Raw genomic sequence first — 23404 nt, forward strand, 5'->3', positions numbered from 1 at the left:
CTTTCTGCTGGGGTCTGCACTGTTGGAGTGGAGATCTTGCAGGCTCACCTGGAGATGTACTTACCTGTTTTCCACGCATCCTCACCAGCATCATGTGTTATCACTTTTTACCTTAGTTGACCTGATAGGTGACACATAATATCTCCTTGTGGTTGCCACTTGCAATTCACTTGTTATGTGAAGCTGACCATCCTTCATTTCGACCTGAGGTGCAGGCAGTTGAATAAATCATAAATCCTTCTCAGTTCAAGTACATTGTTATTGATCAATGCAAGGCCCCGCTCTTGTGAGATTTATTTACTCTTTGCTGTTTCTCAAATGAAGCATGTTCCCTTCTGCAAGAGGATTTTTGCCTTTGCTCTTCTCTCTGCCTGAAACTTCTTTTCTTCCCTTCCGCATCTAGTTAATGCTATTCTTCCTTTAGAGTCCATTCACCTCCTCTAGGAAGCCTTCCCTGATCACCTCCCAGGGGCCATATCTGTTCTGTTCACCACTATCTCCCCACGCATCCAGCACAGTACATCGCTCATAATAGCAGTTCAGTAAGTCCTTGCTGAGTGAATGAATGAATGAAGATGTCAGGAGGCAGGCTGAACTGTTAAAAATTTTTATTAAAATGTTCAAGAAGTACATTAATGTCCACAGTGTCAGATACCACAGACCCACGGAACACTGCAGCTGACAGCAAAACCAACAGAACCCAAAGCTGTTCACACGCACACACACTCAGACGCATGCCTCACACGTGGCACACGCAAACACACGCACATCTCAAAGGGAAAGACCAAAAGACAAACCACCCACTTTAGAAAAGATCAGAGCCCCCTCCCACCATGGAGCTGGGGTAGGGGTAGGGGCAGGTTGAGGGGGCCAGGGGCAAGGAGCATAAACCAAGACCCTCCCAAAAAAAGTTGCATCCCCAGAGGCCCCCCCACTCCAAAAGGAAATTCTTTTGTGACATGGATGTCTGAAGATGTGTTACTATTTTTACACTTTTTAAACCAAGAGGAATTATCAAAGCTAGAAGACAAACCAATATCCCTGGATAATGGATGGATAAGTGGATAATGTCTTAGGGATGACTAAAGACCACAGCCAAGGATGAGGGTCTTGTTTGCACTTCTCAATCTTTTCCTAAGTCTTCCTGTGTGTTAGAGTGTGGTTATGTTTCAGTTCCTTTCCCCAGAGAGAGTGGGTTTGGAGTCAGACAGAGGCAGGACCAAATCCTTATTCCTGTCTTGCAAGCCAGTGCCTTTCTCTAATCTGAGCCTCAGTTTTGTGTTGTATAAAGTGGGAAAATAATGGTTCCTAGGTCACTGGGCTGTTGCAAAGATTCAAGGAGACAGTGTGTAAGTCCTTAGCATGGTACCTACTCCATAGTTACTACTTCCCGGGAGGGATATATGCTCAGGCAACACATTTCTTTCTTTACCGAACTCTTAGCTGGACCATATATTTGCTTCTTTTCTTTCCTACAGAGGGCCATTCTCTACTGTGGTTCTTAACACTAATCCACAGATGCTACCCAGACTAGGTAGTTGAGAGTGGACAAAGAACATGGAGGAAAAGCTGTAGCTCTTTCCTGCCAGAGATCAGGAAGCTACATCCTGACTTCTGGCTTTGGAAGACCTTTTACAGGTCGCAGATTTGGGGGAGGAAGGCAAAGTGAGTTCTTTACCACTTAAAAAATTTAAAAAACTGTGAGAGAAAAATGTGTGTGTGTGTTTAGTTTTTAACCCTGCACATCCCTCTACATGACGGCAGGTAGATGTCACTACTTCAAGTGTTAAGCATTCCTAGTCCACCAGGCAATGGATGGAGGCAGGGATGGGGTGAGTAGGGGTGGAACCCGGGCAGGGGCGCTACCAATGTCTGCTTGAGGGATGGATATGGGCACTGAGCTAGAAAACTTGGCACCTCCTTGGTCCAGGAAGGAGGTTCTTTGTCTCCCTGAGAGATGGAGGGGGAAGAAATCTGGACTCATTGAGCCCTAAACATCCTCTCATCTGTGTGTGTGTGTGTGTGTGTGTGTGTATGTGTGTGTGTGTGTGTAAAATTCACCATACATGCAGAACCACCAAATTTTAGCGCTGGACTAGACCTGGGAGGGCAAGCAATACATCTTCCCATCCCATCATTGCCCAGAAATTGCTCTGACCATTCTGACCTCTAATTCTGAGGGCATGGAGGGAGGTTGTTCTAAAAACATTCCTAAAATTCAGTACTTACGAGTTCCACACTCAGTTTATCCACCCAGACTAAAGACCAAACTTGGGCTGAAGTCCAAGGTAAAAGGAGAGCAGTCATCAAGTTCAGTGTACTTCCATGTAGTTCCTACTCCCAAAGCCAGTGACCTTCACTAAAGGCTTTAGCCTGCATTTAGGACATCTGACAGTTTACTGAATCTGAATCTCTGGTGGTAAAAGCAGTTCCTTAGTGTGAATCCAAACACATGTCCTTGCACCCTCATCAAAGCCTTATTTCAACAACTGGCAGGCAGCCTTGCCAACAAAAGTCTAAACAAGTGCAAAGAATGGTCTTCGCCGATTGCGCTTCCCTCCGCTGCAAAATGCTCCCAGAGTTCAGCCCGACTAGAACTGATTTTTCAGACACATGGCTACACCTGCCAAGAGGACCTTGTGTATGTAAGAAAGAGGAGAGAGGAGCTTTTTACAAATGGTTATGTAAGGGGGGGGGGTGATGTGGTTTGGGGCTCAGGGGCTTTCGGACCCTCTTGTTTCTCTCTGGGCTCTGTCTCCCCAGGTGAAGGCTCCAGGGGAAGTGTGGGAAGGGGGTTGTGCTTTCTTTTGCCTGGTTCTTCAGCAGAAATTCCCTTCTTCCTTCTCCCAGTCCTCTGCTGGGTGTTTCTTATGTTTTCTGCGCTCCTTGCGCGATTTGTGGTGGTGATGCTGGTGATGGTGATGGTGTCGCCGCATCCGATGGGACCGTCTGGCTGCAGGGAAGTGAGGGAAGGTAGGAAAGTGGCAAAAGCTGATTAGAGGTGGGTTCGCTGATGGAGCAGGCCTCCGCAGGGGAGGGTAAATGAAGGAAACAGCAAGCAAGCTGGTAAGTTCTCACTTATCTGCAAGGCAGATATTCAGCCAGATCAATGTGTGCAGGGATGAGATGTTTTGGAGACTACAGATAGGTGGAAACTTGTGCTGGGGTGTCTGGGGGAAGCCACTTACGTTTGGTACAGACAATTTGGGGCCGGTCCCACTTGCCATTGCTCCGGCACCGGATGGTGGCCACATGGTGCTGGGCAAATCCTTCATCACACTGGTAGCGTACAGTGGCATGGACATTATACTTGGCCTTGCGGGCACCGATGGGCGAGGCATTCTCCACTGCCGGAGGGGGACCACACAGCACTGGGGACAGAGGAACCTCCAGTTAGAGAAATGGACAGGACTGAGGCTGAACTGGTTTCATCTCTTGTGATGAACCCTTAACATGTCCCACCCTTTGCCCGGCTGTGACCTCAAAGGGCTGGAAGTAAATGTGTCCATCTCCTCTACCCAAACCAGGAGACTCTCAGGCACAGGAATCTCCTAGACACATCCTAATTCTTGTGCATGATGGGAATGTAGGAGATGGGAGGCAAGAATAATCTGAGCAAATGAAAGGAAGAAAGGACATGAAAATTGGCAAAGAAACAGAAGCAAGAATGAAGAAAAGTATAAGAGAAAGGCAGACATGAGAAGGCATATAAGTGTTTCCTTCATATATGAAGAGCTCTTACAAGTCAGTAAGACTAATGAGCCAGTAGAAAGCTAGGCAAAGAAGATAAACTGGCAAGTCACAGGAAATTGACTACATACCAACAGCTTATCAACATATAAACAGTTGGTTATTCTCATCCTCAAAGATGTGCAAACTATGGTAACAACGAGATACTGTTTTTTCACCACTTCGATGAACAAAAAACAAAAAATTTGAGAACACACAGAGTTGGCAACGGTGGGGAAAAAATGGGCACTCTCACATAGAGCTGAAGAGTGAAAACTGGCCTGAACTGACTATTAACATTTCCAAAATTAAATAAAACAATGAACCAGTGAGTCTGAAAGGCAGGAGGGAAGGTAGGGGGAAGGGGTGGAAGGGAGAGTGGCAGCATACCTGTGCCCTTCTTACAGACATAGGGGAGGTTGTAGTTGCAGGGAACATCATTCCAGCGGCCACTCTCATGCGCAACCATCACCACGCAGTCCTCTCCTCCGGCGAAGAAATTGTCGGGCTGGTTCTCCCGCCAGTTCTCATATTGCTGTAAGAATGGGGAGCAGCAGGTGCTCAGGGGACCTGCATCTTGACCCAGGCTCTGGCACTGGCACTGCGGGACTCTCCTGGCCAGACCATTCAAACTCGGAAGGACTCAGTGTTCCCATCTCTACAATGGGCATTGTTCTACCTGAGGAGCCCTGACCACCACTGCAGCCTGAGTCAACCCTCCTCTGGCTGTGTGGCTGCAGTGCCCTCTTCTCTGGTCTTCTTGCCTCCTGTCTCACTCCCTGATAGTCTGTTTTCCACATAGGTCACTTGCTGTTAGGTAAATAGTTGAATAAATGGTGACCTCATGCTGGAAGTCCAGGAGGACTTCCCTGAGGAGAAAACAGGAGAGCTGAAGACTCAAGGATAGAAATGGTGCAGGCAGGGGACAGAGTTCCAAGCAGAGGGAACAGCTAGTGCAAAGGCCCAGAGGCAGAACTGAGCTGGTTATGTCTAAGGAACAGAACAGAGGATAGGAGGGCTGGAGCTGCTGGATCCAGTTTGGGTGCGATCAGAGAGTGGGTAGGGACCAGTTCTCACGGTAGAGGAGAGGAGGTGGATTTTTTTTTCTTATTGTGGTGAAGTATATATAATATAAAATTTACTATTTTAACCATTTTTAAGTGTCCAATTCTTTGGCATTAATTAGATTCACAATGTTGTGCAACCATCACCACTGTCTATTCTCAGAATTTTTCATCACACTGAACAGAAACTCTGTACCCATTAATCTATCACTCCCCATCCACCTTCCCTTCAGCTCCTGGCAGCCACTGATCTACCTTCTGTCTCTATGGATTTGCCTATTCTAGATATTTCATGTAAGTGGAATCATACAAATGAAGCCTTTAATGTCTGCATTTTTCCCTGAGCAAAATGTTTTCAAGTTTTATCCACACTGTAGCATGTATTCCTTTTTAATTCCTTTTTAATGACTGAATAGTATTCACTGTGTGGATGGACCACATTTTGTTCATCTATTCACCCATGGATGGTCATTTGGATTGTTTCCACCATTTGGCTACTGTGAGTAGTGCTGCTCTGAACATGGGTGTACAAGTATCTGAGTTTCTGCTTTCACTTCTTCTGGGTATCTACCTAGGCGCAGGATTACTGGGTCACCTGGTAATTCTAGGCTTAACTTTTTGAGGAAGTGCCAGACTGTTTTCCACAGCAGGAGGAGGTAGGTTTTTTTTTATCTTGGGAGGGCTTGAAGCCAGGAGAATCCTGATCTGATGTATAATTTCTAAATGGTTCCTATGGACAAGGGTTTCCTTTTGTGGTGCTGAAAATATTCTGGAACTAGATCATTACACAGAATTGCGAAAGTACTAAAAGACACTGAATTACATGCTTTAAACATTAATTTTATGTTAGGTGAATTTCATCATAAATTTTTAAAAAGTCCCCAGAGCCACCAGGTAAAGGGACAGGAGTGCAGGTGAGCTGCTGCAGCATCCAAGTAAGTGCTGAGGGAAGCCACATGGGGGGGGGGATGTAGGGAAATGGACACACTTGAGAGTCTCTGGCTGGAGGACCAGGTGGAGTGAGCAAGAGGGAGGCGTCAAACCCCTTCCTAGGTTTGTAGCCTCAGTCACTGGGTGACTGGCCGTTTACAGGGCTGGGAAGTCGGAGTGATGTGGGGCTTTGCTGAAGCTTCTTTGCCAACCCCGGCATCTCAGAGCCACTGGGGGCCTTTGATGGCCACCTGTGGTGGTTTTGCATAAGTGGGTAAAGTGAAGCCAGAGGGCAGGCGTTGCAGCTTACCTGAAACTTTCCACTCTAGGCAGGACCCTGGTCTGCAGTCTGACTGCAGGGACCCAGGCCCCCAGGCTACCGCCACTCACCAGCCCTGTGTTGTCTGTCCACTGGAAATCTCGCTCCACGATCCTGTCGTTCAGGCCAATCCATGTGTTTTCACGCCCAAAACCTGCAGGGTAGGGGGTCGTGGGAGCTGGGCACCTGCTCCTCCTCCAGCCTAGGTTGCTGGCTGGAGGCCAGGCAGGGAGCATGGGAGGGGTGACCTAGCCCCATCCCTGGCCTGGAGGTGGGCTGGAAGGGGAAGGGGATGGAGGTGAGAGTGAGAGGGGGTACCCAGAACCCTTCCCCCAGTTCCGAGTATGAGCTGGGGGGAGAGGACCCCAGCTTGGGGGCCGTGGGCTGGAGGCCATATAACCCCATTCCCTAGCAGTCTGGGACTCTGGCTGCCCTCGAACCTGGGGAGTGGAGGAGGGGCACAGTAAGGGATAGAGTTAAGCTCCCAGACTTGCCACTATTTGTGGCTTAAACAAAATGCCCGAGGAAGAAATAAACAAAGTCATATCTTTGCAGAAATGACACAGTAAGGGATAGGAGAGCCAGTGGATGGGGCCAGACAGGGCAGACAGGTGAGTCTGAATGACCCAGTCAGTCACTGAGGAAGGAGGAAGCAGCTGGATGAGTGTGTGTTTGATCACACTGAGGAAAAAAACCAGCGGACCAGGGAATGAACAAATGGAAGAATTAACAGAGGACCAGAGAAGGACAATGAATAAATAAACAGATGAAAAAGGGCAGAAGGGGTAAGGAGTAAATCAATAAATGCTGGATTTAATTAATTAATGAGACACTCTTCTCTTTCTCTAAGTCTCTGCACAGCTCCTTCCTCATTTCATCCCTCAAATTACAGATGCTTCTCCATTTGTCTCTATCCCCTGGCCCCATTTTAATTGTCATCGGTGCACTTAGGAGCAGCTAAATTATAGTATAGACTTATTTAGTTAGATATTTACTTGTTTGCCTATATCCCCGACAAGAACATCACTCCCTAAGGATAGGACAATGTGTCTCTGTGTCTGGAATGGTGCCTGGCACATAGCAGGTGCTCAGTAAATATTTTGGTGAATGAATGAATGAAACGAATGAATGAACTGACAAGTGAAAAAATAGACAAGTGAATTAATAAGTGGTCAGGGAGTTCGAGATTTGCAGGTACTAAGTACCATGTATAAAATAAACAAGTTTATACTATATAGCACAGGCCACTAGTCAATATCTTGTAGTAACCTATAAAGAAAAAGAATATGGAAAGGAATATATATAGATATACGTATGACTGAAACATTATGCTGTACACCAGAAACTGACACATTGTAAAGTGACTATACTTCAAAAAGTAAAAAGTGGTCAGAGCTTGCATCAACGAACACAGCTTCAGAAAGGTGGTGTCTTCAGGACCCTGGGGGGTGCCCTAACAAAGGGACTGCAAAGGCCACCCCTGTGCACCCCAGAGTTCTTACTGTTAATGAAGCCGTGTTCTTCCGGAGAGTGGATGCTGGTCAGGTGGCCAGCTCGACGGCGGCAGTCCCTCTCTGCATCCTCCCATGCCCGTCGATGGGCGAAGTAGCGGTAGCAGTGGCCCTGGAACTTGTGCCAGCCGTGGTCACAGCCCTCTGTGTCTGAGAAGTGGGAAGGGAGTATAAAGGGGCTGGCCTTGGGCAGAGCCAGCCGTGAGCACAGCCAGCCCACCAGGGAGAGAGCCCAATCCAAGGTCACTGCGGGGCTAGATGACCCCTCGCCCTGGGCCTGTCCCGACCCCCTGCTTTGTCCTCCGAGCCTTTCACCTCTCTCCTCCCATTTTCACTTCTTTCTGTTGCAGGAAGAGATTCAACTGGAAGATCATTAACACCCATCCCAACTCTAATCCCAACTCTGATGTCTCCTCTGATCTGGCCACACTCTCTGTGTGGACCTGGGAACTCAAGAAATGGTCTCTGGAAGGCCTAAAATTTTCCTCCTGGGAAAAAGCTCGAATAGACATTTCTCCCCAGAAGATATACAAACAGCCAAGAAGCACATGAAAAGATGCTTACCGCTGTGAATCATTAGGAAACATATAAGGACCACAATGGAACACCACCTCACACTCATTAGGATGGCTATAATTTTTTTTAAAGGGAAATAATGAGTGATGGCGAGGATGTGGAGAAATTGGAACCCTCATGCACTGCTGGTGGGAATGTAAAATGGTATAGCCGCTGTGAAAAACAGTCTGGTAGCTCCTCAAAAAGTTAAACACAGAATTACTATATGACCCAGCCATTCCACTCCTGCGTAGACACCAAAAAGGATGTGGCAAAAAAAAGAATGGAAAACAGGTGTTGAAATAAAAACCTGTACCTTCATAGCAGCACTATTTACATTATCCACAAGGGGCAGACAACCCAAGTTTCCACTAAGTGATGAATGGATAAACAAAATGTGACCCATCCATTCAATGGAATATTATTCGGCCATAAAGGAGTGAATGGAGCACTGACACGTGCTACAATGTGGATGAACCTGGAAAACGTTATGCTGAGTGAAAGAAGCCAGACACAAAAAGACACATAGTGTATAACCGCATTTATATGAAACATCTAAAATAAGCAAATCCACAGAGACAGAAAGTAGATTAGTGGTTGCCAGGGGCTGGAGAGGAGGAATGGGGAGTGACTGCTAATGGGGACAGAATTTCCTTTGGGGATGATGAAAACGTTTTAAAACTAGCTAGAGATGGTGGCTGCACACCATTGTGAATGTACTGAATGCCACTGAATTGCACACTCTGAAAAATTACCTCTACATTATAGGAATTTTATCTCAAGAAAACAATTTGCCTCCTGTCTGACCCACGGCCATGGAACCAGAAGCAGAGACCTGGAGCATCATGTGTGGGAAGCTGGCAGCCCAGCACCCAACCCCACTTCTGGTACTGTTTCTGGGGCCTCACAGAGACTCACCTTTCTCGCAGAGGCTGCCCGCATAGCTGGGGAGGCAAAGGCAGACAAAGGCGTTGACCTCATCGATGCAGGTACCTCCATTCTCACAGGGGCTAGAGATGCAGTCGTCTATATCTGGAGGGGAAGGTGGGGCCGAGTCAGAGGTCAGCCTCCCCTTGGCTCCCAGGCCCCCTGGGGAATCAGGCAGATGATGTGGTCACGATTCTGCCATCTATCCCAGAAACTGAGTGCAACGGCAGTGGTCTGCACAGATGGCCCAGTGACTCTGGAGGTCAGGAGGGTGGAATCTCACACCACTAACATGAAGTAGCACCGATGGTAGCAGATGCCGCTGGGTGGGCTGAAGGCCAGAGTGCGCGCTACGTCCCACCTGACTCCGGGACAGTGAAGGCGGGCTTGGCAAACAGACCCATAGAATGTCGAAGCTGGAGTCTTTTCAGAATGCGGAACCTAGAGCAACTGGGCTCCAGAGCGTCTGCAAGGACTCACAGAGTCACAAAGCTGTTTGTAAGTAGAGGGAGCTATCAGTTGAACACCCCTTCTACCAATCCCTGGGTAGTTATTGCCTAAGGCATGTATGATGCCAGGCCAGTCACTTCCTGTCTGTGAGAACTTTTCTTCTTTTTTTTGGCAAAATCAATTTTTCTTTCTTTCCTTCCTTTCTTCCTTTCTTTCTTCCTTTCTTTCTCCCTTTCTCCCTTTCTTTCTCTTTCTTTCTTTCTTTCTCTTTCTTTCTTTCTTTCTCTTTCTTTCTTTCTTTCTTTCTTTCTTCTTGAAGTGGTAATAATAATGGCACCTTCTCAAGGGGGTGGGAATAGCTCAGTGGTAGGGCATGTGCTTAGCCTGCACAGGGTCCTGGGTTCAATCCCCAACAACTCCATTAGAAAAATAAAAACAAACAAAAAACTGTATTAAAAAAAACTTGGGCACTTTGCTGTCTGTATGTTACACTTTATTAACAATATTTTAAAAAATGACACCTTCTCAATGGTAGTTGAGTGGAGAGTCAATGGAAGAGCTCGAGAAATTATATTGCTTATAATTATTGTTATACTTTCATAATTTGTTGTAATTCTTGTGTTACGCTTTGGGGCTAGTATCCAACAGTTCTGATGGTGGTGCCTATACCCCTGCCCACCCAGGATAGAGTGGGAGATCCCTTGGGGCCCTTTGCTCATAGGAATCTAAACCTTACCATCCTTTTGTCGTCCCCTCCCTGACACCTGCCTGGTACTACTGGGAGGTAGCACACCAGAGCATTCCCCCAGGATGAAAGCTCAGCTGGTTGGTGCTGGGGCTGATTTACTGGAGCCAAAGAGTGAGGGAGGGGAAGGGAGCATCCGAAGCCAGTATTCTGTGATCACTGAGTCCTCATGGGGATGGCGGCTCTGGGTCAAACAAGTTTACATTCAGATCCTGAGTCCAGGGTACTCACCAATCTCGCAGTTCTCTCCGGTGAAGCCCTGGTCACAGCTGCAGCCATACATGGTACCATTGGCTTCACAGGTGCCCCCATGCAGGCAAGGATTGTTCTCACACGGATCCAAGGGAACTGAAGGATGGACAGACATTGCAGGAAGGAGTCGGACCGCCAGGTCTGCCTTCTGGGAATCCAAACCTCCGACCCCTAAGGGCATTCTCCCTCTCTGTGGAGTCCCCTCTATAACGTCCCAATAAATGATTGTGAACTTCCTCTAGCATGCCCCTGTGATGAGCTTACTCTTTCTAGGAACTGCCTCAAAGCATCTGCATGTGGCATAGGCCTTCCTTGGACTGAACTAGAATGGGCTTCCTGCAGCCTCTCTTAGGAAGTCTCCTAGAACATGGGTTTAGTGCCCCCCTGACTTGTCTCCCTCATCTAGACATGCCCTACTGATCACTGTGCTTCTCATTCTTTGGGGCAAAAAAGGGGACATAGGTTCCAGATGGGTATGAACAGTTCTGGAACCAGAGGGAACCATCACCTCCCTCATCCTTGTGGTTCAACCTCTGCTGATGCAACCTCAGTGGTTATAGTGTGGAGAAGTGGTGGATTATAGCAGTTACAACCATAGGCTGAGCAATCAGAGAGGCTGGTTCAATCCCTACCTCTGCCACTCACTAGGGGACCCTGGGCAAATCACTTCTGTGAATCTCAGTTGCCTCATTTACAAAATGGAAATAAAAATAGCTCCTCCCTGTCTCCCAGTTCTGACTATAATGCCGTATCTGGCTCTGTGTATATCAGCCTGGGGCCTCTTGAGGGGACTCAGTGTTGCTTACCATGGACAGGGCACCCAGGGGACATTGAGGAATGTGAGGCCCTGTCCCCTTCTCTCATCATTGTGCAGTTGGGCTTCCCTGGAGGCAGAAGGGTCTCCCCTCCCCATCTCAGGGGCCCAGATGCCTTGGTGGGTGGTCTCTATTCTGAAGCTTTGGAGGAGCAGAGCAAGATCCCTCCATGTACCCCAGATGACATCCACCCCTTGTCAGGGCAGTGTCAACCCTTCCACCACAAAATACTAGAACCGAGACCCATAGAAGGGCAGGGCCTAGCTCAAAGCCACATAGCGGGACAGTACAAGAGCCAAGACTACAAAAGCCTAAGGACTCTGGAAGCCCAGTTAAAGGCCATCTCTCCAGCCCCTATAACCTAGAATTTGTTTCTGTTTTGTCCTGGTCTGGGGCCTCACAAGAAACTGAGATGATCACAAGCAGTCACCTCTTCTCTGGTCTTCTGGCCTCTACTTTCACCTTCCACAGGTTGTTTTCCCCACAGTTGCCAGAGGGAGCCTATGTAAACCTGAGTCAGGTCATGTCCTTCTTTCTGCCTAGACTCCTCCATGGCTCCCCATTGCCCTCACAGGAGAAGCTAAAGTCCTTACCACAGCCTATAGGGCCCTGTGCAGTCTTCTCCAATATCTCCCTGCCCTACTTTCTCCTCTCCTCCTCTACCCACTTCACTTACTCCGTTCCAGCCACACTGGCTTTGCTGTTTCTCCTACACACCAAGCACAGGCCTACCTCAGGGCCTTTGTACAAGCTGTTCCTCTGTCTGAACTGCACTTCCCCCAGATCTCTCCATGGCTCCTCCCTCACCTCCTTCAGGCTTGCTCAAATTTCAGCCTAATCCCTCTTCCAAAACCAAAACCCACCCACTAGCATCCCCTACTCCTTGCTTTACCTTTCTCTTTTGTCTTTATTACTTTCTAACCTCCAATATAATTTATTAGGGTCATTGTTTCTTATCCATGTCTCTGCCCAGAGCAATGATGTTCCACATGGCAGTCACATATGGCTATTTAAGTTTAAATTAATTAAAATGGAATAAAAGTTAAAAAGCAGTTCCTCAGTCTCACTAGCCACATTTCAAGTGCTCAGTAGCCATGGGTGGCTGGTTGCTATCATATTAGACAGTGTAGCTCGAGAACATTTCCATCATTGGGAAAGTTCTAGAGTGTTGCTCTAGAATGTCAGCTCCCAGAAGACAAGGGACTTGGTCTCAACATGGTGCCTGGAATACAGCAGGCACTCAATAGTTGCTTGCTAATTGAACGAAGGTAGACGCTGTCCCTCCTGCAGTGGCTGAAGCCTGTCTTTAGGGCAGTGGCATGTACCCACTGGGGGATGGCCGAGAGGGCTGTAGCTATGTCTGTGCCTGGTGCCACCCTAGCACGTGCATGTACACGCGTGGGACTGCCAGGCGTGGGGATGTGTAAGCCCCGCCAGGTGCCCTGAGCTGCTGACACCTGCCCACGGACTGGCGGTGACTCAGTCGCTTGCTGGTGCTGCATTTATTTTTGGCTTCATTAGCATTTCTGCTGCAAGCAGTAGGTGGGTAGGCACCCGGGTCTCCCCCAGCACTGGCTGCCTCTCCCACCCTGGCTGCCAGTGGCTTGAATCTGGAGCCAAAAAACCAGCAATGTCCAAGACAGATTCAGCTGTGGCCCTGGGGGCTCCTCCCAAAGCACCTTCCTTAGCATCCCTCTACATGGCTTCCCTCCCGCCTTTCTGATCATCCCTTCTCTAGTTCCTTTAGCAAGGAGCCTCCTTCCCTCTGCCCATCCCCCACAACCAGTCTCTTCTCTAGCTACCCCGGTAAGCTTACCCCCTCCCCAAGGCCCAAGGGTTTTGTTTTGTTTTGTTTTCAATGACAATGAAATAAGCATCCTTTTCCCCCCTTAACGGAGGCACTGAGGATCAAACCCAGGACCTCGCGCGCACACGCACGCACGCCAAGCATGCGCTCTACCACTGAGCTATACCCCCCACCCTTGAAATAAGCATCTTATTTCTGTGATTGAGACCGAGACTGCTATCAGACAGCCTGGTTTCAAATCTTATCCTTGACACTCCCCAGCTGCATGACTTTGCACAAGTCACTTGACCTCCCTGTGCCTCAGTCTCCCCATCTGTAAAGTGAGGACCATACTAGAACTTGTTCCACAGGGCCATTAAAACGATTAACCAAGGTGATTCCAGTAAAGTGCTCAGAACAAGCCACATACACAGGCAGTCACTGATAAGCATCAGACTTTACTGATGCCTGTGCCCCTGCCCATGGTCCGCCTGCCTCCTGGGCATCTTAAAAAAAGATTTGAGGGGGAAGGTATAGCTCAGTGGTAGGGTGAGTGCTTAGCATGCTCAAGGTCCTGAGTTCAATCCCCAGTACCTCTATTAAAATAAATAAATAAACCTAATTACCTCCCCTTCAACAAAACAGAACAAAAAAATTATATGAAGGATGTGAAAAAGAATTTTTAAAAAAGAGATGTGGCCCCAGACACAGCCCAGAGATGACAGGGTGGGCGATGAAACCCTGTATCCGCTATTTCCATCACCACGACACTTTGCCTTCAAAAAAAGGAGCAAGTGTAAAACCAATTGTGTTAATAAGAGTGTTCTCCAACTCAGAAAAAGTGCCTTTTAATTAGCTTCTTCTTCTTCTTTTTTTTTTTTTTTTTAAAGCTCACTTGACCAGAAAAATAGCTCAATGTGGCAGGCCCTTAAAAATAAAGGGCTGGAATTTGCAGGCTGAGCTGTGGGCAGACCTGGTCCTAGGAGAATAGGCTTTCTCTGGACTCCGCTGGGCACGTGTGGACTTAGTTGCCAAATGAAGTTCAATCACGACTAGCTGGTAGTGTTATATCTCCCAGAGCCTCAATTTGCTGTCTACAAAATGGGGGTGATGCCCACCACTCCCACTCCTTCCCAGCACCCACTTTCCCTGTGGCTTGAGGTTATCTGCACCATTGAATTCCAGTTGCAATTCTCACTTGTCCAGGAAGCCCTTCCTGCCATCCCTCCTCCCTCCAGCCCCACCCTGGGGCGTGTGTCTGTGTCCAGCTCTGTCTTCCCCAGACTGAGGCATCACTGAAGGTAGAACTCGAGCATACACAGCACTGTTGGCTCAGAGTGGACATGAACGTGATTTGTTGATCGTACTCATCCCCAAAACCAAACTCCACCCAACACCTCATCATTCTCTCATTACTCGCTGTGCATGAAACACACCAAATACAACTTCACCTCCTGGCCTTTGCCCAGGCTAATGCCTCTGCCAGGAACACTCTTTTTGCAATTCAAACTCTGCCTGATAAACTCCCACCTTCAACATCATCCCTTGCTAGAAACATTTCCAGACACCCAAGAACAACCCTTCCTCCCAGCTCTGGGCTACCCCAGCCTCTGGTCCCCAAGCACCACCACAGTGGCCTGGATGAGACCGCAAGCTTTGAACTCACCCTCCTCTGCACTCTCATTTGCAGGGGTCCCTGGCAGGGCTGGCTCCTCTCCACTTGCTGCCTCCTCCCAGAAGCCCTCCACACCTGGACTCCCTGCCAGGACCTCCAGCTCAAATTCCGCTGGGCCCAGGGAGGAAGGCAGCTGGGTGCTGGAGGAGTCCCAAGGCATGGTAGGCTCCCCCGAGGTAACTGAGATGGGCTCGTCCAGGCTGGCTGCTGTCGGTGTCCAAAGAGGAAGAGCGGGCTCCCCTGGGGGGCTGCCGTCAGCCAGAGGTGCCAAGGCTCCTGGGGTTTCCTGAGTCACCACCTGGCCCTCCGGCTCTGGGTGGGGTTGGGAGCTTGAGGAGGCCATTGTGGCCATGGCCAGGACCCCAACCTTGCCCCCCAGGTCCTGGGACATGCGGGAAGTCACCATACTTGTATCCACAGCCACTTGAGGGCTCACAGTGGGGCTTTCAGCTCCCTCAACCACATAGGATCCAGGTTCCCAAATCCCACCAGCATCACTGGGATCCAGTGTGGCCGTGGTATCCATGGAACCCACCGGGGCTCTTCCATCTACAGCAGCCCAAGGCTCCAAACTTGAGGTGACCTTGGGCATCAGGGAGACTCCAGGACCCCCCGAGGTTGCAGATGAGGGGTGGGGGTCTAGCCCTTCACTGTGAGGTGAGGACCATGTGTCCTGTACCTCATCCATGGTGGCCTGAAAGCTGGAAGTGGGGTTCTCTGCTGTGCTGAAGACCCCAGACTCAGGCCCTGAGATGCCTCTGGCTCCCACGGGCTCACTGGCAGGCTCAGTGGGAGTGGAATCTGGCACCACATTCCTGTCCACAGAAGTCTGTGGGCTGATTCTGGGGCATTCAGCTTTGCTGAGCCCAGTAGGGCTAGTTCCCTCCGTTTTCCTGAAGTCTGTCTCGGGGGAGTTAGGACTGGCTCCAGCTCGTGTGTCTGTGGCTGCCTGCAAAGGGGCTGTAGTACTCCCTGTTCTGTGGCTGCTGAACGTCAGGGATGTGGCCTCTCCACCTTGTCCTGTCAGGCCTGAGGAGGGCAGGGAGTACATTTCTGGATGAATGGGGTCCTGGAGGCTGGTCTCTGAGTCAGAGTCAGGGGAAGGTGGGGCAGCGACCATGGCCTCACTATACTCCTTGACCCCAGTGGCGGTGGGGAGAGACGTAGGGTGTGATAGAAGCCACAGTTTGGGGGCACGAAGCATGGCCATGACAGGGAGGTCTGGAGAAATGACCATGGGGGATGCTTCCCAGGGGGCAGTGCTGGGGCCCTTCAAGGGGCTGGGAGCAGAGCCAGTAGCCTCTGAGGCAGACCAGGGTAGGTCGAGGATGGCTGGCCTCACACTGGGGCCCTTGGCTTCCTCTAGCTCCAGGTCAAGGGCTCTGCTGGGGTCAGGGATGATGGGTGGGACCATGGTTGGGGGCCACAGCCAGGACTCTGGGGGGGTCCTGCCACCAGGGGAACCTGCAAAAATATCAACAGTAATCATAATTATCTCTCTGCAGCTTCTTCTGCTGAGTGCCTCCTTGGCTCCAGGCCTGAGGAAGAGGGGTCTTCTGGAGGCTTGGTGAGGCCAGGGGACCCAGGTGTGATTCAAAGCCTCCTCCCCTGTTCCCCTTAGATTCCCAGGCAGGTCCCATCTCCCCCTTGGACCCCACTCACCAGCTCCAGGCACATCCACCTCATTGGTCAACACAGCCCAGGGGCTTTGGCTCCGGCCACTCCCCAAGGCATCTGTGGCTTCTGTGGCCAAGGGAGGCTCCACGTAATTCCCAGCAACCTCTGGAGTAGGGGTCTGGATGCTGGCCTCGAGCCCCCCCTTCAGCCCTCGCTGGGGTTCCTGTTGCTGGAAGTGGCGCCCGTTCAACCCTTTAAAGCGCCCCCTCCTCCTGGGCATGATGCTGGCTGCGGTTGCCTCTGTGTGCATGCCCACTGCAGTGCCTGCCTCCACGGTGCTGGGGCTGGGGGCCACAGTGCTCAGCCACTCCTCCTCAGCCTCCAGGGCAGGCACTGAGGCTAGCGTGGGTCTCCCAGGGGCAAGGCTGGGGGTCTCTTGAGACTCCTGCTTCTCTGCCAAGATCAGAGGCTCTTCCTCCCCACTGGACATCAGAGGCTCCTGGAAGTCGGGAGTGACTACCTCCTCCTCCCCCAGGCTAGGCTCCAGCTCTTGGGCAGGGGGCCCTTCTGCCGACAGAATTTCCCCCTCATCCCCAGACGAGGGGGTCTCTGGGTCTCCATGTTGTGATGTAGGGTGATGAGCTGTGGGAGAAAGCAGAAGAGGGTGTGTTAGGCCCAGGAGCTGTTGGTATGTTCTGCCTGAAGTCTACCCACATTGCAGCATGCTGCAGCACAGATCTTCTATATCTCTGTCTCTCCATGCCCCCTCTGTCACTCTGGCTTGTTCCTGGGATCCCCTGGACTGAAAGATGGAGGTATAAAGTTATCATCCCCACTGTTCGGGCTAGGGCCCACTGTCAAGATCTGTTAACTGGTCATGGAAAAGGATCAAGAGACAGCTTGGCTGGTGGGTAAAGCTCAGGCAGTGGACAACTCTCAGGGGGGCCGGTCAGACCAGGGCCATGGCTCTTCCCCTGGGAGAGGAAGAGCCTAATGGGCATGGCCTTCCGACGAAGAGATTTTTTCCCCCTCTTACACGTAAGACAGCTTCTTGGAGTTGAGATTTGCAGCTTCTGAGGGTGTGGCTCGACCCGAAGGGTCATCCCCGGTCCTGTCTCTCGGGGTGGGGCCTCGTTCAGGGGTCGTGGCTAGCCAAGGCATCGCTTCCTCCTAAGGGGTACTCATGGGCGTGGCTCCAGTAAGAAACGGTCCATCCAGGGGTGTTTCTCAGGGACCTCAGCCGCTAAACAGGACTTCCCCCACCAGAGCTTGGCTTTCCCTGGGGTCGTCCTCTCGCAGGGCGGGGGTCCTACAGAAAGACTGTCTCAGGGGCGTGACCTTCCCCAGGGGGCGGAGCAAGTTTTCACGTGTGTCTCCCCTGCCTAGCCTCCACCAGAAAGCCAAGCTTCTAGAGGCGTGGCGGTTACCAAGATGTATGCCCTTGGGGCGTGGCTACTAGGGGACACATCCTCAAGGGGCGTGGCCTCACACGCACCTCGGAAGCAGTAGGCATCGTAGCGCTCTCCCGGAGCCGGGAAGCCGGTGCGGTTGGCGAAGCGGTAGACGGTGCGCACGCCAGGGGCTGGGCCCCCGCAGCGCCGGCGCGGCGTCTGGATCGGGTAGCGCACGCTGCCATCAGCCAGCCAGCCTGGGTCACACTGGTCCAGGCCCTCATGCCAGGCTAGGTGCAGCTGTCCCACGGAGGCCAACACGGCGCCCTGGCGGCGGCACTGGGCACGTGCACCGGCCAGTGTCAGGCGGCGGGCCAGGCCTACGTAGAAGACCTCGCCTGTGGGAAGGCGCGGGAGAAGGTCAGAGGGGCCCCAAGGGCCTTCCTCCGGAGCCCGGGAAGGGGATTCCACTCCAGATAGCCCTGATCTGGTCAGATTTGGGTTGTGGTTAAATGAAACGTTGGCAGCCGCAGCTGCATACCCCCTTCACCACAGCATCACGATGCCGTTACCTCTCACTCAGTGCTAAGAGGGGGGACTTCAGTTTCTTTTCTACAAGTGAGGTAACTCAGGCCCTTCAACAGGTTGCACATCAGAGAGAGGGAAAGGCTTGGTGAGGAGGGGCTCAGTGAGTAGGAAGGGGAAAGTGAGGCAGGGACGGGGGGAGGATAGACTCAGAGAAGGGGAAAAGTCCTCAGAGAGGAAAGGGGCTCAGAAAGATGGAAGGGGCACAGAGAAAGAGAGGTGTTCAGAGCGGGGAGGAAAGCTCAGGAAACCGGTGGGCCCAGGTGCTGGCTGCAGGTTTAGAGAGGGATGAGACTTGGGAGAGCTGGGCAAGGACTTAGGGAAGGATGGGGGTTAGGGAGGGTAAAAGAGCTCAGGGAAGGTGGGGGTTCTGCCAGCCCCAGACTTACCCCCCAGCTCACGGGCAAAGCAATACACATCGTAGAGTTCCCGTGGGTCTCGCCTCCCATAGTTCCTCACCCCTGGAAGGCTGCTACGGTCACCATAGCAACCAGGACGGGACTGGGTGATAGGATACCTGACAAGACAAGGTGGGGGTCCCTCTCAGATGTGTGCTCCTGGGGCCCCCAAGGACCATCTTTCTCCAGGGGCTAGCTCTCCATCTCCCTACCCTGTGTACCCCCTCACCGAACAGTGCGGTCAGAGAGCCACCCGGCATCACAGTTGTCAAAGCCATCCTCAAAGGCAGCCTGCAGATGCCGCGGGGCTGCAATGGTGGCAGAGCTGAGACTGCAGGCCTCCTGGGCCTCAGTGAAAGTCAGCGCGTAGCGATCTCGGGCTGCTCGGTAGTGGAACACAACACCTGTGGGGGAACATCCAGGATAGAGGGTTGATTTATGCTGGAATCTTCAAGAACAGACCTCCCTCTTGCAGAATGCCCCGCCACTACCCAGTCTGATAATAAGAGACCTACTGCCCTACACTGCCCTGTACCACATCTGTTCACTCAGCACCAGAGACAGCGCTATGGGGAATGATGGGAAGTGAGACTGCTATGCCCCCATTTAGCAGATGAGGAAACTGATTAACAATGGCCATAAAGGGCTAGAATTTGTCAAATATTTGCTATGTAAAAGGCATTTATAAACATTATCTCACTGAAGTCTTACAACAACCCTGTGATTATCCCCATTTGCAGAGGAAGAAACTAAGGTCAGAAAGGGTGAGGGATAGGTCTAGGGTCACACTAGTATTATAAGGGGAAGCCAGAATTTATATCCTGGAAGATCTGACTCCAAAGATAGTACTCTTCATGCCCAGGGTTAGGCTCTGGAGGTGACAGGAGGCATGGAGAAGAGTGAGAGAGAGAGAGATTCTGCCTTTTTGGAATTAAGTACATGCACTGATAGGGGAAGCACAGCCAGCAATGGGCGATCAAATGTGGTTCTTGCCCAACTTAGAAATGGAGTCACAGAAGGCTTCCTGAAGGAGGTGATGTGTAAGCCAGGGTTCACTGTGACTCAAATTCTGACTTAAGGTTGAGAGAAATGGCCAAGCAAGATGATGGAATTAAACATTTCGCTCCATCTTATCAAACTGAGAGCTCCTGGAAGGCAGCACCTCCATTTCAGTCATGGCCATGTCCTCAGCACAAGGCTAGCATCTGGTAGCGGCTCAATAAATGTTTGGCTGAATGAATGAACTGAACAAATCTGGAGGTAGCATTCCCTTCTTTCACCATTTAGTTTTCTTCGAAGTTTATCAGTTATGAGAACCAGGGTCTTGGAAAGGGGATGACTGACCCCCCAAATATGTAGTGAGACACTGTTGGATGGGGAAACACTGTGCACCAGAACAAGGGGTGCAGGGACTTTGCCCATGGCCAACATAGGTTAAGGGAAATTGACTTCCCAGGAGTCCACCGGATGTTCTCCACACAACAATACATTTGTTGTGTTATTCATCAAATTACTGTTGAGCATCTTCTGTGTGCCATGTCCTGTTCTAGGACTTTGCTTTAATAATTAAAAAACTTTTTTTTTTTTTGCCTTGTTCGCCTTGATCAGTTTGGAAAACAAACTACACTGGATATTTCAACATAAAAAATTTAATACAGGAATTGCTTAAAGAGGTATTTGAGGACTGTTATTTACTTAATATGTATTTTCAATTGACTTTTTTTAAAAGAACTACACTTTTAAAAAACATGTATTTATTTTAAAAGGAAATTTGTATTCCTATTTTAAGTAAAAAGCCAATATCTTTTGCCTTATGTGAAAGTAGGTAACCATGAAATGGACTTAAAATAAGGCTATGAAATCCTGTGAAATGTTGTGGTCATAAGAGACTGAGCCAGAGGCTGCTCTTTCTTAGCTTAAAGACTTTTCTTAAAGACCCATAGGGATTTTCGTTGTGACTTTATCAGAAGAACTGAAAGCGCATCACTGTTCTAAGGTGACATTCAGTGGATGGGCATCCCGTCCCAGCCTTGGTCCCTCCCCTTCCCCCAACTGACCCGTCACCTCCAGGGGCACCAGGTCCTGCTCATCCTCGATGCCCCTCACCACCTGGCAGCGGTAGAGCCCGGAGTCGCTGGCCCTCAGTGGCCCCAGTAGCAACGTGGCATTAGCCCGGTGGCGGGGGTAGGCAGGTAGTGACACACGTCCCTGCCAGCCCTTGGCCACTCGAACCACGTTGTCCTTGGCCACTAGGATGGGCAAGTCCTGCCGCTGGCCTGATGCAGTCCGCACCTTGGTCCACTTGATCCGAGGGGCTTCTCGGGCTGCACCTGGCCGTGGCCGCAGGGTGAAGAGACAGGGCAGGGCCACCAGCTCTGCCAGCGCGGCCCGCACCGACCCAGACCCCACCTTCTGCATGTGGAGCCCCTTCTCGGCAGCGGCAGCAGCAGCAGCAGTGGTGTCCTGTGTGCCTGGGGTGGAGAAGGCGAAGAGAGGGCCTGAGTCAGTGGCAAGGGCCAGCAAACACCACTATTTTCCTCACTTTACAGATAGGGAGACTGAGGCCACAGAGGTTAGGTTGTCTACACAACATCACAATGCACAGATTTGTGATCTGTACCCTGATCTGTGAGCAGAAAAGAAATAATGGGGTGAAATCCCTTCATAGTTCTGCCTCCACTCAAAGTCCAGATCCTCTGGGCCAGGGATTTGACTCTCAGTGTCACTGACTCACTACATAGCCATGGGAAAGTCTTCTCTGAGCCACAGTTTCCCCAAAAGTTAAATGAGAGGCAGCCATTGAAAGGGGAGTAGTGTTTGTGGAGTACCTTCTATATAACAGGCTCTTTATAAATAGCAATCAGCTCATTTGATTTTCATAACCATCTGCATAGGTAGCCATGGCTCATCCACTTTTGGGTGACTTGAGGAAATTGAGGCTCAGAGATATCATTGCACTTGCTTGAGGTCACAGCAAATCAGGAGGCATTTCTAAAGTCTGGGCTTTTGACCACCACTGGGGAGATGCTAGGGAGAGGCACATAGACCTTTATTTCTATTGCCCCACCCATGGCAGGCATCACTAATCAATCTTCATACTATTCTCTCTTTTCTCTCTCTCTCTCTTCAGCTCATCTCAGCAAAACAGTGAGAGGCGGGAACCTCTAGCCTCCGCAGGCAATGACTAAAAATAACCTTTCAGGTGTCTTGTTCACTTTTGACTGTTCAAAGACTTTTTTCATCTATTCTCTTTTTATTTTCCAGACCAAGCCAGAGAACCAGCAGGATAAGGCTCTCAATTTAAAAAGCTGCCCCATCTTGTCAATTCCCCAGATCCCGACTTCTCCCACCCCCCAAGCCAACTCACCCTGTTCCCCAGCCACAATAAGCAGCATCTGGAGAATCAGGAGGCCCAAAGCCCAGACAGACATGGCCCCCATCCTGGACCTGAAACAAGATGGAGAGGGAGGGAAGGGTGAGTACAACCCTCCTAGACAGTCGGCATGAAAAGACCAATTCCTCCCACTCTGTAGATCTGGAAACTGGGCTCAAAGAGGCCACTTTGTCTCTCAAGGCTGCACAATCAGCAAGCAAGGGCTGAGCCAGGATTTGAACCCAGGACCAGCTGGCTTCAGAATCCCAGCAGTAAAGTCTTATGGTCAGAGCATGAGTGCTAGAGTGAATCAAACCTGGGATTGTCTCTCTGCCTGCTCCTTGCTGTGTGACCTTGAGCAAGTAGCTTAACTTCTCTATACCTCAGTTTCTTTGCAGGTCAGATGGGGATAACATCAGGCAGTTGGAAGGAATAGATGAGTCAATATTGTCAATACATATAAAATGCTTCGAACTGCCTGGCATGAAGGAATAAATTTCAGCTGTTATTATTAACCTTAACACTGCCAAGATGAAAATCCTATTTTTCAAGTTAGCTTCCCCAATCAAATTGCAGGCTCCTAGAGGGCGGCAGCCAGTCCCAGTCTGCCTAGGGTCCCAGTTCTGGCAACAGGCTGGCCTCCAAGCTAGCCTTTAATCTGGGTTTGCTGACTGACACGATTCTCAACTTCAATTCCAGGATTTGGTTGTTGCCAAGATTCTATTCCTGGTTTCTGGGATTTTTGAGGCACTGCCAAGTCCCAGCTGGAGGAAGGGGCCTCGCCCTTACCCCCAACCCCACCCCCCGAATTCACACTGACTGGAGAAGATGCCTCCTAGGTTCACAGAGAAACTACAGTTGTGTGTCCAGCCTGCTATAGAGGTTGTGGCCCATGAGCATAATGTGGACAAATAATAAGCACTACCTGTAAGCCAAGCCAATTACAGACATTGGGACACAGCAGGGCCCTCCCAGCTCTCACATTCTCCCAGACACTAGAAACCCAGGGGCTCCTCCCTAAAGCCTCCCACTCCTCTGGAACCCCACGTCCTTGCTCCCCTCATACTGCCAATGGGGTTCTTAAGGTGGGGGCAGATGGGAAGTTAGAACATCACCTACAAACCCAACTCTTGCACTCTCCTCCTGATAAAAGAATATCCCTGAGTAGGGAGTGTGGATGAAGTCCAGAATAGGGTCTTGTGGGGGACAGCTGTCCCCCTCCTCAGCGCCCCGTTTCCAGCTCCCAGAGGCCCGGTAGGGAGAGAAACCGGGGGACCTGTCC

At 50.5% G+C, this 23404-nt stretch overlaps 1 protein-coding gene across 1 annotated transcript in view; it reads right to left on the bottom strand.

The window, feature by feature from the left end:
• Nucleotides 1-598: 598 nt before the first annotated feature.
• NCAN (neurocan) overlaps nucleotides 599-23404 on the bottom strand; it is a 31161-nt gene continuing 8355 nt past the window's right edge. The window contains exons 2-15 of the mRNA XM_010972198.3: nucleotides 22117-22196; nucleotides 20807-21220; nucleotides 18979-19153; nucleotides 18741-18868; nucleotides 17871-18164; nucleotides 16421-17017; nucleotides 14750-16222; nucleotides 10462-10578; nucleotides 9027-9140; nucleotides 7545-7703; nucleotides 6114-6196; nucleotides 4120-4264; nucleotides 3189-3371; nucleotides 599-2953 (exon numbers count right to left, since the gene is read on the bottom strand). Of these exons, the coding sequence (XP_010970500.3) occupies nucleotides 2820-2953; nucleotides 3189-3371; nucleotides 4120-4264; nucleotides 6114-6196; nucleotides 7545-7703; nucleotides 9027-9140; nucleotides 10462-10578; nucleotides 14750-16222; nucleotides 16421-17017; nucleotides 17871-18164; nucleotides 18741-18868; nucleotides 18979-19153; nucleotides 20807-21220; nucleotides 22117-22196 (4096 nt within the window). The 3' untranslated portion in view covers nucleotides 599-2819. The remainder of the gene's footprint in view (nucleotides 2954-3188; nucleotides 3372-4119; nucleotides 4265-6113; nucleotides 6197-7544; nucleotides 7704-9026; nucleotides 9141-10461; nucleotides 10579-14749; nucleotides 16223-16420; nucleotides 17018-17870; nucleotides 18165-18740; nucleotides 18869-18978; nucleotides 19154-20806; nucleotides 21221-22116; nucleotides 22197-23404) is intronic.

Source organism: Camelus bactrianus, chromosome 22 (assembly GCF_048773025.1).
Source record: "Camelus bactrianus isolate YW-2024 breed Bactrian camel chromosome 22, ASM4877302v1, whole genome shotgun sequence".
Classification (NCBI taxonomy): Eukaryota; Metazoa; Chordata; class Mammalia; order Artiodactyla; family Camelidae; genus Camelus; species Camelus bactrianus.